Below are 16,196 nucleotides of genomic sequence, written 5' to 3'. Positions count from 1 at the left end.
TGCTAGAGAAAAACCATTGAAACCCAGGGGAAAGTGAGTAGATTTATGGGATTTATGTTTCATACAGAAATGAAAAGTTTCAGAATTACATCTTGAGAAAATAATCCAATTCAAACATCTCATCATGGAAATAAACAGACCCTCCAATTCTGTGCCATTAACATTTGGAAGAAAAAGAGCAGAATCTCCATTTTTAAAAAGATTGCATATTCTCTCAATGTTCCTTCAGGCAAATAATACTTTATAGAAAATGCCCAACTGACAAAGTCAGAGGGGAAAACCAACTCCTACCTAAAATCAGAAGAGGCAAAAAGTAACACACATTATATCAAAAGTAATACCCAAGCAAAAGGTGCCTGGGTGGTTCAGTCAGTTAAGTGACCCACTCTTGATTTCAGCTCAGGTCATGATCTCAGGGTCCTGGGATCGAGCCCTATGTCAGGCTCAGTGGGGAGTCTGCTTCTCTCTCTCCCTCCCCCTCCCACCCCTCCCGCCACTTACACATGCATGCTCTTTATCTCTAAAAATCTTTGGAAAAAAAAAAAACATAATACCTAAGCATGAACAGTGTAGATTGGCAATGCTGAGCCATAACTTTTTTTAACACATACTTTTTTTTTATTATTACATTAAAAGGCAGTAGTCTGTCAATAAAAAGGCTGCTTATGCAATTCTGTTATGTTCAGCTTTACTTACAGGATGTTAAATCCTTAGAACTAAGGTTCTAAGATTAATGGAAAAGATTAATGGAAAAGAAAAAGATTAATGGAAACATCGATTGCTTTTCAGACTTGATAGTTGCTGCTTTAAAAGGTGGTCTTAATAAACATTAAGTTAAAAAGAAAAAAAAAAACCTTAGAACACAATGAATCACTTTTATTTCAGTATGCATCCTCATCTCGGCATTTACTTGTCCTGAACAGAAAAATGGAAAAAAGCACCAATTTGCCAGGCCCACCAATTTTAGGGATGTGCTGTGTGCACTGAGTTCTTTCTTAATCCCTGCTGAGGACCATGAGAAGCAGCAGCACCAAAACCAAAGTATGCACCAAACTCAAGGTTCTTTTTGTTCTAATTGTCAGATTCCAAACTAGATTCAAATGGATTACAAGGATGACCAAATGAGAACTCTGACTCTGTTAAAAACTTCAATTTTTAAAAGCAAAAGCAATTATAGGAAAAGAAAACGGTTCATTCAGAGGGCACATGTGTGCTTACAGGTTTCTTCTGTGGCCTTTTTCCAAGTTTAACCACCAAGAACTTTGAAAGCTGGCAGGTCTGAGTACCCCTGGTGACTGTTCTTTTCACTTTATCAAAAGTGAAGCTAAAAAACCACTTTATCAAAAGTTTGAGCTAAAGAACCACATCAGCTGACGATGACAGCAGAGGGTGGCAGGGCTGAGAACCTATTATTCATTCCCAGGCTGGTGGAGAGGGAGTAAATGTGGTTCTAAAACTAAACAAGGGAAGTCAGAGACTTTCCTACCTTACCTGATGGCTTCTGGCCAAAGCAAGGAAGTGTCATGGAAAGTGTTGAGTAGTGATGGCACACAAAGGCATTTGAGGAGGAGGAAGGAAAAAGCAGCACCCCTCGATCAAGGTGGGGGGAGAAGATATAGGCAAAGTCCTGAATTCCTCACCAAAGGCTAATTTCAGAGGGGTTTACAATCTATGCTTCGGCCAAGGGTGGTAGTGGAAAGTGAAGAAAGGACAGTGGCGTTGTGGGGGAGGGCATTATTTAAGACCTAAAAAAAGAAATCACGCACACACACCCAGCAGTAGTCCCACAGTCTGTGACCTGAAACCTTCATACCTACCCTGGCAAGCCACCCCAAGCTAGAAGGCTATTGTAGGGAGAGAGAGAGGCAGGGAAGCAAGGGAAGGAAGAGGGAACGAGGCAGAGACCCTAGGCCGTATAATCAGCAGCAAGGTGATTGTGCCATGTGTCTTTTCACAGTTGAGTTAGATGTGCCCCACTGGTTATGATGGGACTCAATTTAAATATACTTTCCTGATCCCAGAAATTTGGCTTTGTGGACAGTGGTTACACTTGACAGGGTGATTTGTTACAGCATAGCATATATTTCAAATGGACAAAAAATTAATATTATTTACAGTATCTTAAGTTAAATTGCCTTTGAATGGGAACTTCCTTTCTAGTACTTTGAGGTCTACAAGACTTACCTAGAAAATTTACTACTGTGGAAAATGAAGACTGCTTCAGTCGAATGGTGAGGAGGGCCTTTGGTTTCTTTTTTTGATTCATTGCTGTAACTTTGGCCTGAGCCATAGCTTTGAAAAGGGTGAGGGAATAAAGTAATGTGTAAACAATGGATAATTACACCCAGTGAGAACAGAAAAGAAGTTCCTCACAATTGAACAAATATTCAGTAAAATTGCTCACAACCAAAGTGATGAAACAACTGAATGAAATGAAGAATTTCTGAACAAGGGGGGAGGGGACCGAGGACAAAATAACATCATTTTAAAACTATTAATTCAGTATACCAAGAAAAAGAATAGATAAAGATTAATAGAGATCTGGATTAATGTTTTTACCAAGTGTTAGTACTGATTATTTGTTGGTGGGATTTGTAGTATCTTTTCACTTTCATCTCTATAATTTCTTGGATTTGTTTAAACTCTTTGTAGTTAGCTTGCATCATAGAAAAAGAAACATGTAAAACTTCCAAAAATTTCCATTTTAAAAGCTGACATTCAAATCCTTTTTACTTTTTGTAGGGAAGATTAGGACTGGTAGGAAAAGATAGGTCTTCACCTAATGTTGGATGTTGGTGTACACATGTGTTTGAAATCTTTAGGTAACTGCAAAAACAATGGCCCAGCATGAAGAACTGATGAAGAAAACTGAAACAATGAATGTAGTGATGGAGACCAATAAGATGCTAAGAGAAGAGAAAGAGAGGCTGGAACAGGATCTACAGCAGATGCAAGCAAAGGTTTGGAACTTACTAATCAAGAATAGAGTCATATTTAATAATAATAGAGTTTTTACATCAGATGTTAAAAAAATACTGACACTATTTTCAGGTAAGGAAACTGGAGTTAGATATTTTACCCTTACAAGAAGCAAATGCTGAGCTGAGTGAGAAAAGTGGTATGTTGCAAGCAGAGAAGAAGTTACTAGAAGAAGATGTCAAACGCTGGAAAGCACGGAACCAGGTATAAATGCAATTAAACATGGAAACCTTGATTATTAAATAATAGGGCAACATTTAAGAAGATAAAAATATTTGATTTTTTTTTAAGAAATGGCTAATTTCCTTAAATTCCAAATTTGTGCTTTTCCTTTATTTCTAAAATATTTTTGTGCATAATAAAATGGATTTGTCTAGTCTGTTGAAGCACTTTAAAAAGACTTGTTCACTGGAAACTTTGGGGAGACAAAACCATTTAACATGGTTAAAAACTCCAGCTCTAGTTTGAAACAAAAGCTTGGAAATCTGCCTTGCCAGCTGTTAGTTACATGATTTGTGAGAGCTCCTTAATCTTTCTGAACCTATTTTTCTCATTTGTAAAAATGAAGACATAATGCCACTTTTCATTTTACAAAAAAATTTAATGTAAAACAGTCACCTGGCATCTAGAAAATGGTCTAGAATGGTAACTGTTATTATCTGTATAGGATTGTCGAATTTTAGAGCCCATTTATTCCTATTTTTGTTACATAGGCAATCTGAAAAATCAAGAAAGTAGGGTGATCTTCCCAAATCTAGATATATTTCCTAAATTTTGCTGCTCTCTTTCCTGGCTAATGGAACTGTTACATTTAGAATTATCTTCATATTTTTGTTTCAATTGTAATTATTTATAGGCATTTTTTTCCTTATAAATGTCACTTTAATGAAAGATATTTAATATTAAAAGCTTATAATTTCTTTGGATTCTTTTATTTGGCTCCTTTGTAACTATTTTGAAATATTTGTTTGCAGTTGTGAAAAAATAATGCATAATGACATTTACTTTATTTCCCTTTTCCATTTTGGCTAGGCTTTTTAGCTAAACAAACCAAAGCTTCAATCTTATTTTGTAGTTTGGTGCTTGATCACCATGCATATAAGACATTTTATGTAAACGTAATTAGATAATGGTGTTGTTTTATTAGCACATTAGTTTTATAGCACATTAGTTTCATAAAACCTATAAAACCATATTATGCATTTTTGCTACTCTAGCATCTAGTAAGTCAACAGAAAGATCCAGATACAGAAGAATATCGGAAGCTCCTTTCTGAAAAGGAAGTTCATACTAAGCGAATTCAACAGTTGACTGAAGAAATTGGGAGGCTTAAAGCTGAAATTGCAAGGTAAATGGAAAGAAGCCTTAAATTGTATATTAGTATAGGAATTCTTAAGCAAGTTTATTTCTACTCTTTACGTATTGACTCTCCAAGGAGTGCTTCCTGAGTTTAGAAAGAATGAAACATGCTGGAGCCCTTTCCCAATTTAATTTTATGTGGCTTTCCCAATTTAATTTTATGCCTTTATATATGATTATTACTTTTTAAAAATCTATACCTTTGGTTTTAAACTGTTTCTAAGTCAAAATAACTTTTGCAAGTAGGTTTCTCTTCTTTTGGTTAGTGTATATTTATGAGTATTTTGAAAGTGTTTAACAGAGGTTTTTAAATTAGAAATTTTTTTAAATGGGGGCGTCTGGGTGGCTCGGTCAGGGTGTCTGCCTTTGCCTCAGGTCATGATCTCAGGGTCCTGGGATCAAGCCCCTCATCAGGCTCCCTGCTTACCTACTCAGCCGGGAGTCTACTTCCCCTCTTGCCCCTCCTCCCTGCTCTCTCTCTCTCTCTCTCTCTCTCTCTCTCAAATAAATAAATATCTTAAAAAAAAAAAAGGAATTTCTTTAAATGAACTTACAGTGAACTCTTACCCTTTGAGAGTTAAGAAATTTAGGGGTGCCTGGATGGCTCAGTTGGTTAAGCATCTGACTCTTGATTTCAGCTCAGGTCACAATCTCAGGGTCATGGTCCCAGGGTCATGAGATTGAGCCCTGCATCGGGCTCCACACTCAGCCAGGAGTCTGCTTGCTTTAAAAAATAAAGTTAAGAAATTTAATATTAAAATTAATGTTTCTGATTTACCTTCTTAAAGTTTTTATGTCATTTGTTTATGTCCGTCCCTACTTCTATAAAGCTTGACAGCTTACAGATTTTTCTCATCTATATTCTCTTTTTTTTTATAACAGTCTGGCATTTTGAGTAGGAGAGATAATACCTAATTTCAAAGATGAGGAAACTAAGATTCAGAAAGGTACCCAAGGTCACAGTTAGTAGATGTTAAACCCATACTCTTAATTCAGGTCATCTGACCTCAAATTCAGTTTATGATAAAATACAGGGGTTGGCAGACTATAACCTACATGCCTGTTTTTGCACAGCCTGTAAACTAAGAAATATTTTCACATTTTTAAATTGCAAAAAAGGAAGAACATTGTAAAAAAAGGAAGAACATGTGATAAAGACTACATGTGGACTACAAAGCCTCACTTAACTTACTCAACACCCAGTATGGTAGAAAGAGTGTAGATTTTGATATCAGGCAGAAGTAGATTAAAATCTGTGTACTAACATTTGATTACTGTGTAAAGTTGTGCATGTCACTTAGCCACTGGTAGCTCAGGTTTTCTCTTCTCTAAAATGGGCATGTATGCCTTTATAATAAGCAAATAAAGTTTTCTAAAGGACCACAGATTCATAATTTAAGGAATTATCTTTTGGAGTGTGTGTTTTAGGATTTCAAAACACCAAACATAGGGGCGCCTGGGTGGCTCAGTCGGTTAAGCATCTGCCTTCGGCTCAGGTCATGATCCCAGGGTCCTGGGATAGAGCCCCGCATCGGGCTCGCTGCTCCACGGGAAGCCTGCTTCTCCCTTTCCCACTCCCCCTGCTTGTGTTCCCTCTCTTGCTGTGTCTCTCTCTGTCAAATAAATAAAATCTTTAAAAAATAATAAATAAATAAAAAATAAAATACCAAACATACTAAAGCATACAGTAATATAAAGGATTTTAAAATTTTAAAAAGTCTCATTTATCTTTCTCTTTTACCCCATTTTTTGTTTGTTTAGATCAAATGCATCTTTGACCAACAACCAGAACTTAATCCAGAGTCTAAAGGAAGACTTAAATAAAGTAAGAACTGAAAAGGAAAACATTCAAAAAGACTTAGATGCCAAAATAATTGATATCCAAGAGAAAGTAAAAACCATTACTCAAGTCAAGAAGATTGGGCGTAGATACAAGACTCAATATGAAGAACTTAAAGCACAACAGGATAAGGTATTTTGAAGTAATTTTCCCTCTCTCTCTATATATATGTTCATATATGTGTATATATATATGTAATTTTTGGCATACAAAATTTTGTTTTATATACATAAACATTTATATACATATTTATAAACATATATAATGATTCCTCAAAGTCTTATTTCTTTATAATTTTTATTATTGGTCTTTAAAATGTGAACATGAGTGTAAGCTTACATTGATATCTTTATTTGGTTTTAAAGATTTTCTCTTTAATATGCCTCAAATTACACTCTAAGTTCATAAAGAAATTTAGTAAATGCTAGGTATTTTTAGTTCAGTTTTCCAGTCTTAGATATTGTCCCTTTTCAAACCTGTTCTTGGAACTCACTGCTGATTAAAATTGTGTATATCAAAAAATGATAGTTCTTTATAATCAGGCTTTATTTATAGTGTTACATCAATAGTGTACGTTAACCACCTATCAAAGAGAATTTTTTAGTTCTTACTACATTTTGAATCTGAATAAATTCCCAGAAGTAAAAAGCTTGTATGTTGACTTAATTTTACATATTTAGCACGTGTTAGATTAGAAAATATATTTTAAAAATCCAAAATTCTTACCCCTTGGTGTTTACTGCTATTAGCACTTCATTAGTGCTAATAGTATGCTTTTCTTAACATATGTGTAATGTGTTTTTCCAAAGAAATAAGATCATTTGTGTATTTTTGTATCCTGCTTTTTCACCTTACTCATTACTGTGAAAATAATTACTATGTCAAACATCCATCTACAATGCAGCATCATTTTGATTAGATGGTTAATATCCAATTGTATGGAAAACCCTGACTTATTTAACTAATACCTTACCTTCAGGCAGTAGAGTTACTCCATAGAAAATTGATTTATGAATACCCTTTAAGATAAATTTCTTCGCATAGTTGTAATTATTTCCTTAGATGAACTTTTAGATGTGGAATTACTAAGTATAAATGTGAAAGTACATTATTACTGCTTGTCATCTTAGGTCATGGAGACCTCCGCTCAGTCTTCTGGAGACCACCAGGAACAGCATGTCTCAGTCCAGGAAATGCAGGAGCTCAAAGAAACCCTCAATCAAGCTGAAACAAAGGCAAAATCACTAGAGAATCAAGTAGAAAATCTGCAGAAGGTATAAGTGTGAGAGTAGTGAAGACTGTATGTCCCTAATTCCTTGCTTGTCAAATACTTGAAGAAGTATATGTTAAACACTAACTCTTTCTCTTGTCATATGGAAATATATAATCTTTTTTATGTATATTTATCCTTTATACATGAATGACTCATGTATATAAGTAGTATCCAATCATCAAGTATCCACTTTAATGGTGGTTTGACCACCATTTTACATTTATACTTCCATTTAATCTAAATAAATTAATAAGTTACATTTTAATTCTGTCTGACATACAGTTTATATTGATTGGATTGAATTACATGGTGAATACTTTGCTTTTCTTTAAAAGACATTATCTGAAAAAGAGGCAGAAACCAGAAATCTGCAGGAACAAACTGTGCAGCTTCAGTCTGAGCTTTCACGACTTCGTCAGGATCTTCAAGATAGAACCACACAAGAGGAGCAGCTCCGACAGCAGATAACTGAAAAGGAAGAAAAAACAAGAAAGGCCATAGTAGCAGCAAAGTCAAAGATTGCACATTTAGCTGGTAAATTTCTGTATATGCTAAAGTTTGAACTTTGATAGTGAAAGTTGGCTATTTGATGCAGGCTTAAAATTAAATGGGAAAGAAATAAGTAAATACTGTAAAGTGATTTCTGTGTGTGTGCTTTAAATATTAGGGTGGGATGCCTGGGTGGCTTAGTTGGTTGAGCAACTCTTGATCTCGGCTCAGCTCTTGATCTCACAATTGTGAGTTCAAGCCCTGTATTGGGCTCCACACTGGGCGTGGACCCTACTTAAAATATATATATAAGGCTTATTTAATTAGACACAAAATTAAAGCAGTCTGAATTTTCAAATGATGAGGATGTCTCTCATCTATTTATGAAGTCTTTCCTAATTGTTGGTTAGTAATAGGAAGTACTGCTGCCCTGCTTTGTTGTATAACTGTTAGTACCTTCTGTTGGTGATCCTTTGGGTCTACAGTGTGTTGTTCAGAGGCCTACTGTAAACTCCTGCATATCATTGGATATTACCAGCCCAGTGATTTTTATTTGCCTCAATTCTCTGAGGGGCCCTCAAGCCCTTCAGGGAGAATATCATGCCCAGTTTGTTAAGGGCCCAGAGCTGCAATGTTCTGGACCTTACTGCACCTTGCTTGCTGTTCTGCTTAGTGAGTAGGTAGATAAAATGCCCAATCAGCTAGGTTTTATTGTAAGCAATTTTTAATGATCTGTAATACAGTGTTTCAGCAATTTCATTAAAAAAAAAGTTACCTAATTATTTTTTAGTATGTGCTTTAGATTATATGGAATGAAAATTTGGCAGTTTTGGCAATTTATAATATCTTTGTATTTTTAATAATATATTGAAATACTAAAGGCCATGTAAAAGGACTTCGGACTGCAGTTTATGGATGTCCTTTATGAAATCTTAGAGAAATTTACATATTTTTATGTTGTAGTAATAAGTACATTTTATATTGGAGTAATACAGATATATTTAGAATTTTGCTTATTCAGATATATTGTGTATCAGGATTAATTGTAGATATTAAAGCTCAGGAATAGAATCTGATAACGACCTTAGTGTACCTATTGAAATGCACAAATGTTCTTTACATTCCAGTGTTTGATTATAATATTAATAGAATCACATGGTTACTTCTTTAGGTGTAAAAGATCAGCTAACTAAAGAAAATGAGGAGCTTAAACAAAGGAATGGAGCCTTAGATCAGCAGAAAGATGAATTGGATGTTCGAATGACTGCTCTTAAATCCCAGTATGAAGGTCGAATTAGTCGCTTGGAAAGAGAACTCCGAGAGCATCAAGAGAGACACCTTGAGCAGAGAGATGAGCCTCAAGAACCTACTAATAAGGTGGTCAGCTAATTCTGTGTGTAGATAACAAATCATTCTGTCCTTGTACATATTACTTGAAGGTATCTGGTGACTTAGAAGCCTTTGTCAGTGAATTGGCTAAACACAGTATACAGAGAGAATTAATAAAAGTAAAATATTTTGATAGCATTGTTTAGTGACTTTTGTAGGGCAGGCAAAGTAATCCATAGTTTTCTTTTTACAGGTCCCAGAACAGCAGAGACAGATCACATTGAAAACAACTCCAGCTTCTGGTGAAAGAGGAATGTGAGTTTTAGTTCTTTTACAGTTTATTAATCTATTTTTTCTTTTAAAGTCAGGCAAGAGTTAGTGATCTTTGGGGAGAAAACAAATCTATATTATAAAAATATGTACTAAAGAGCTGTTTATCTGTGCAAAGCTTCACCATGTAGTTGCCAACCCTTTTTTCCAGAACTCTTGTTTCTAGCATACTTTCAGTCCTATCAGGTAGAGCTTTATGACAAAAAACAAGGTATCTTTCATCTTTTCGACTTCTAAGAGGCTACTGATTTTCTCTGTGATATTATGTGATAACAAATTTGAGAGGCTAGGCTAAGACTTGAGTTCAGTGATCAACAGTTGAATACATTTTACATTGTCAGGAAGAACCATTACAGAGCATTTCTTACGTAGTTTTTAATGCTTAAATTCAAAACTTCTTCAATAAGAGTTTTAAAATATTTAGTGAACGAAAAATAAAAAACTATATAATTTTTTTTTTTTACTTTGTCTAAAGTGCCCAAAGCAGCGTTTGGAAAAATAGAATTAATAGGGTCTGAGTTCATAAGTCGATCATACTTGCTGAACACTTATTGAAGAAACACGTGGTACGTTTTTTTTAAGTTTTATTGAGATAAATTAATAACCCCCACAATTCACCTACTTAAAGAGTACAACTCACTGTTTTTGGGTTTTTTTATTTATTTTTTTAATTCCAGTATAATTAAAATACAGCATCATATTAAAATGTTTTAGGTGTACAATATAGTGATTCAGTGATACTATATGTTACTTAGTTGCTCATCACAATTAGTGTACCTTTTTTTTTTAAGACTTATTCAGCGTCATGATCAAACTATTACATTCAGCAATCAACAGCATGGGTGCAAAAAAAAAAAAAAATCTACATCAAAACTCTTTGTTGGAATGCTTTACACTTTCCACAGAATAGAAACTAAAATAACCTGTTATACAACTAGTCACAAATACAGTCCTCGAGTTTTTTGCCCATACACATGAGTATTGTCTAAAACATGTCTTCTTTGTAGCAGCTAGGCCCTGCCACCACTGTGCTTGGCCGAGTTCACAAATCTTTTGTAACCTGTAGCTTCCCTGTCACTTCTCTGGCTCTCCCCTCCTGCTAAGCCTTGTTGCCTGGCAGTAATTAAAACCTTCTGCCGCTGCCGTAGCTACTGCTGCTGCTGGAGCCACCATAGCCACCTTGGTTTTGTGGTTTGGCAAAGTATTGGTGCCTACCACCATAGGGGCCAGAGCTTCTGCCTCCAAAATTTCCTCCTTTCATGGGTCCAAAATTTGAGGATTGATTGTTGTAATTGCCAACATCATTATAGCTTCTGCCACCTCCAAAGTTGCTTCCATCATTACCAAATCCACCATATCCACCACCACCTCGACTGCCACCAAAGCCACCTTGACGACTGAAGTTCCCTCCACGACCAAAGTTGTCATTCCCACCAAAACCACCTCCATGACCACCACCAAAGTTTCCAGAACAACTTTGACCTCTTTGGCTGGATGAAGCACTAGCCATCTCTTGCTTAGATAGGGCTTTCCTTACTTCACAGTTGTGGCCATTCACAGTATGGTATTTTTGAATGACAGTCTTGTCTACAGAGTCATGGTCATCAAATGTTGCAAAAGCAAAACCTCTCTTTTTGCCACTGCCTCCATCAGTCATGATCTCGATCACTTCAGTTTTCCCATATTGTTCAAAATAATCTTTTAGATGATGTTCTTCAGTGTCTTCTTTAATGCACACCAACAAAAATCTTTTTCACAGTTAAGTGGGCACCAGGTCTTTGAGAATCTTCTCTTGAGACAGCCCTCTTCGTTCTTTTATTTTTTTTTTTAAGATTTTATTTATTCATTTGACAGAGAGATAGTGAGAGAGGGAACACAAGCAGGGGGAGTGGGAGAAGGAGCAGCAGGCTTCCCGCAGAGCAGGGAGCCCGATGCGGGGCTTGATCCCAGGATCCTGGGATCATGACCTGTGCTGAAGGCAGACTTCTAACGACTGAGCCACCCAGGCGCCCCCCGCCCTCTTTGGTTCCACAACTCTTCCATCCACCATCCACCTTGTGTGGCCTTGCATTCATGCTGCATCCACCTCCTCCACAGTGGCATACGTGACAAACCCAAAGCCTCTGGAGCACTTGGTGTTTGGATCTCTCATTACCACACAGTCCGCAAGCGTTCCCCATTGCTCAGAATGGCTCCTCAGACGCTCATCGGTTGTTTCCAAAGCTCAGACCTCCAATGAAGAGCTTCCACAGCTGTTTAGGCTCTTTGGGAGACTCCGACTTAGACATGACAGCAGTGGGAGGGGAGACTTTAACGATGCTTACTCGGCCGCGTCCATAGGCAGAAAGGCACAATTACAATTAGTGTACTCTTAATCTCCTTCAGCTGTTTCATCCCCTTCCCCCACCTCCCCTGTGGTAACCACCAGTTTGTTCTCTATATTTCAGAGTCTGTTTTTTGTCTTTTTTTTCTGTTTTGTTCCTTAAATTCCACATATAAGTGAAATCATACGGTATTTATCTTTCTCTGACTTATTTCCCTTACCCTCTAAATCCATCCATGTTGCAAATGGTAAGATTTCAGTCTTTTTATGACTAATATTCCATTGTGTATATATACCATATTTTCTTTATCCATTCATCTATTGATGGACACTTGGGCTGCTTCCATTGTTTGGCTAATGTCAGTAATGCTGCAGTAAACACAAGGGTGCATATATTCTTTCAAATTAGTGTTTTTGTATTCTTTGTGTAAATACCCAGTAGTGGAATTACTGGATCATATGTTAATTCTATTTTTAATTTTTTAAGGACCCTCCATACTATTTTCCAGAGTGGCTGCATGAATTTACGTTCCCATCCACAGTGCACAAGGCTCCCTTTTCTCCACATCCTTGCCAACACTTGTTATTTTTTGCCTTTTTAATACTAGCCCTCAGAATCATATGTGGTGATATCTCATTGTGGTTTTGATTTCCATTTCCCTGGTGATTAGTGATGTTGAGCATTTTTTCATGTGTCTGTTAACCATCTGTATTTTTTTTTTTTTTTGGAGAAAAGTCTCTTCATGTCTTCTGCCCATTTTTTAGTTAGATTATTTGGGGTTTTTTGGTGTTGAATTGTGTGAATTTTTTTTTTTTTGCATGAATTCTTTATATAATTTGTATGTTAACTCATCAGATACATCATTTACTAATATCTTCTCCCATTCAGTATGGCGTCTTTTTCTTTTGTTGCTTGTTTCCTTTGCTGTGTAGAAGCTTTTTATTTTGCTATAGTCCCAATTGTTTACTTTTGTTTTCCTTGCCTCAGGAGACGTAATCTAGAAAAATGTTGCTATAGCCAGTGTCAGAGAAATTACCGCCTGTGCTCTTCTTCTAGGCTTTTTCTGGTTCCAGGTCTCATATTTAGGTCTTTAATCCATTTTGAGTTTATTTTTGTGTATGGTAAGAATGTGGTCCACTTTCATTCTTTTGCATGTAGCTGTCCAGTTTTCCCAACACCATTTACTGAAGAAACTTCCCATTGTTTATTCTTGCTTCTTTTGTTACAGATTAATTGACCATGTAATCATGGGTCTATTTCTGGGCTCTCTATTCTGTTCCATTGATCTTGTGTCTATTTGTGTGCTAGTACCGTACTGTTTTGATTACTATAGTATATCTTGAAATCTGGGATTGCAATACCTCCAATTTTATTCTTTTTTAAGATTATGTGGTGCTTTTTTTTTGATAGAGTATATGTACTTTATAAGGGATATTTATAGTAATTTTTTATGAATCGTTATTCTTGCATTTTCCCCTCTGTAAGTGCCAGCACATCAGACCCACCAACAGCCAATATCAAGCCAACTCCTGTTGTGTCTACTCCAAGTAAAGTGACAGCTGCAGCTATGGCTGGGAATAAGTCAACACCCAGGGCTAGTATACGCCCAATGGTCACACCCGCAACGGTTACAAATCCTACTACTACCCCAACAGCTACAGTGATGCCCACTACACAAGTAGAATCACAGGAAGGTAAGTAAAATAGTAACAGATCTGACTGGACTGACGGTTTATTTAGATTTATTATGACAAGATTACAGTAACTTCAAGGATAAATGAGGCTTCCCCTAAAGCTAAAGTCAAACATATAATAGAAATGGGCAGTTAATATTTTCAAGGGTATGCCTCCTAGGATACTCATTAATGCAGCGCATTTCCTCCCTCCTTCCATTCCCTTCCTTTCTGCTTTGTTTTGTTTTGAAGCTGAAGAAGGAGGAAAATAACACACCTATAAGTATGTAGCATGTTTTTTAAGGCCAACATTTTTACTTTTGGTGGCTAGGAAGATGATATGAAATCCACCTTGGAAAACCATACTAAATCACTGGTTCAATCTGACACCACTTATTCACTGAAACTGTCTTTTTCATTACTTTATCCACTTTGTTCCCCTGGGTAGCTTCTTATTACTGATGCTTAATAAAAATTTATAATTTGTCTTTGAGCTTCCTCGGTTCATTTATCTTATTTGGTTGTAATTTTAATAAAATCGTAGATAGAAAGAGTTTTAGATATTTATTTAATTATGCCACCGTACTACAGACTACCATAGCAGTCACATAGGCATCACCAAAAAATGTATAATACATTACATTTACCCATACTGTTTTTGCTTGGTGGTGGTAAGAGATGTACACAAATAACTATGCAGAACATTACCAGTAGCACAGTAGGGAGGGAAAATCCAGCTTTGCTAAGAATAAAAGACTTAATATATTAAGTATTTGTAATTATTTTTCAGCTATGCAGTCAGAAGGGCCTGTGGAACATGTTCCAGTTTTTGGAAGCACAAGTGGTTCTGTCCGTTCTACTAGTCCTAATATTCAGCCGACTATCCCTCAACCCATTTTAACTGTTCAGCAACAAACACAGGCTACAGCTTTTGTGCAGCCCACCCAACAGAGTCTTCCTCAGATTGAGCCTGCAAATCAAGAGCTGTCCCCCAACATAGTAGAAGTTGTACAGAGTTCGCCAGTTGAGCGGCCTTCTACTTCCACGGCAGTATTTGGCACTGGTAAGCTTGATTTTATTGATTTATTTTTAATTTTTTAATTTTTATTTTTTGGTATGCTTAATTTTAAAATGAAGTTAGAGTAGACCTGTACATTTGTAGTTTCTTGGATATAAAATACACATTTTGAGTATTCTTTGTACATACTTGTTTTCTAACAGGTGTTAGAAAGGACGAATGGATTCCTAACACTTGATTTCATGTTTACTACTAGATCACTCGTTTTTGTCATTCAGAACTTTCTTCTCCTCCAGTTATTTTGACTGATTTTAAAAGTGATACAACCCCATAACATTATATGTAACTTAATACAGGTCTTGAGAAAAAAGACATGTAAGAGAAGACCATATAAGGATTTTCAAATCTAAACATACAGTATAAATTTTGTTACCATAGGAGTCCTGGGTTTTATAACTATAGAAGGCCTTATGTAAACTTCTCAATTCTGTATCACTACACAGTGAATTGAATGCATTGCTGTAAAAGTTGATGGGGTTTATTAACCACAGGTGAGATTTATACCATAAGACCATTGATTTAGAGCATAGGTTGCCCTTTGTTTATAGATATTAGCAGGAATAAATTATGTTGAACTGTTCAGTTAAATGTTTCCTATGTCTTTCTTTAGTTAAATGGCCAAAATATTTCAAAAATTAACTTCATTTAAAAAAAAATTAACTTTATTTCATTGAGTTCATTATCATCCTCTGATTAAAGATTTAAATTATGTCATTTCAAAGTGTCAGCTACCCCAAGTTCTTCTTTGCCTAAGCGGACACGTGAAGAGGAAGAGGATAGCACCATAGAAGCATCAGACCAAGTCTCTGATGACACAGTGGAAATGCCTCTTCCAAAGAAGCTGAAAAGTGTTACCCCTGTAGGAACTGAGGTAAGATAATCTTGCAGTTAGACAACATGATTAGGTGAATGGACCTGTTGGGGCCAGAATCCATTGCCTAAAAAACTCTTGTTGAACTTACTACAAAGTTTCAACTGACAGCTCAGGTATTGTTGCTGCTGCAAACATTTTTTTCTAATTCTTAGTATATCTTTGATTGAATTATTTGTCATTTCAGTAAAAAACAGTTATGGAGCACCTGGGTGGCTCAGTCGGTTAAGCATCCGACTCTTGATTCAGCTCAGGTCATGATCTCAGGGTCGTGAAATCGAGCCCTGCTTTGGGCTCTGTGCTGAGCGCAGAGCCTGCTGCTCTCCCTCTCTCCCTCTGTCCCTTCTCCCCGACCCCCGTCTCTCTCTCTCTTAAAAAACAACAACAACAACAAAAGAAACGCACAGTTACAAAAACTTAAGTTGTATTCCATTTCAAAGTCAGGTGTTTTTTTAATTCAAAGAATAAAGAGTTTAAGTTTCATGGACATTGTAAACTGTTGTCTGCCATCTTTTTCTCAGATTAACCAAAACTATATTCCTTTATTTTCTTTCATTGAAGCTAAAATTGTATTGAATTTTTACTCTGAAACATTAAGACTACTCAGTTAATTTAATTAGCATGTATTAGTGTTTGTAAGTCTTACTTATA

At 36.0% G+C, this 16,196-nt stretch overlaps 1 protein-coding gene and 1 pseudogene across 3 annotated transcripts in view; one reads left to right on the top strand and one right to left on the bottom strand.

The window, feature by feature from the left end:
- The window catches only part of TPR (translocated promoter region, nuclear basket protein), a 67,639-nt gene that overhangs the window by 32,083 nt on the left and 19,360 nt on the right, over window positions 1-16,196 (top strand). For all 3 annotated transcript variants that reach the window (XM_028121478.2, XM_028121477.2, XM_028121475.1), the window contains exons 28-38: window positions 2,823-2,960; window positions 3,052-3,183; window positions 4,197-4,327; window positions 6,100-6,310; window positions 7,309-7,452; window positions 7,787-7,985; window positions 9,112-9,317; window positions 9,523-9,584; window positions 13,409-13,617; window positions 14,387-14,659; window positions 15,397-15,545. In XM_028121478.2, coding sequence (XP_027977279.1) covers window positions 2,823-2,960; window positions 3,052-3,183; window positions 4,197-4,327; window positions 6,100-6,310; window positions 7,309-7,452; window positions 7,787-7,985; window positions 9,112-9,317; window positions 9,523-9,584; window positions 13,409-13,617; window positions 14,387-14,659; window positions 15,397-15,545 — 1,854 coding nt within the window. The remainder of the gene's footprint in view (window positions 1-2,822; window positions 2,961-3,051; window positions 3,184-4,196; window positions 4,328-6,099; window positions 6,311-7,308; window positions 7,453-7,786; window positions 7,986-9,111; window positions 9,318-9,522; window positions 9,585-13,408; window positions 13,618-14,386; window positions 14,660-15,396; window positions 15,546-16,196) is intronic.
- On the bottom strand, window positions 10,527-11,887 carry LOC114222821 (heterogeneous nuclear ribonucleoprotein A1-like; annotated as a pseudogene).

Source organism: Eumetopias jubatus, unplaced genomic scaffold (assembly GCF_037043125.1).
Source record: "Eumetopias jubatus isolate StellerSeaLion01/CBP00866 unplaced genomic scaffold, mEumJub1_p1.0 scaffold_12, whole genome shotgun sequence".
NCBI classification, from domain to species: domain Eukaryota; kingdom Metazoa; phylum Chordata; class Mammalia; order Carnivora; family Otariidae; genus Eumetopias; species Eumetopias jubatus.
This window is presented reverse-complemented; position numbering and strand designations above follow the sequence as displayed.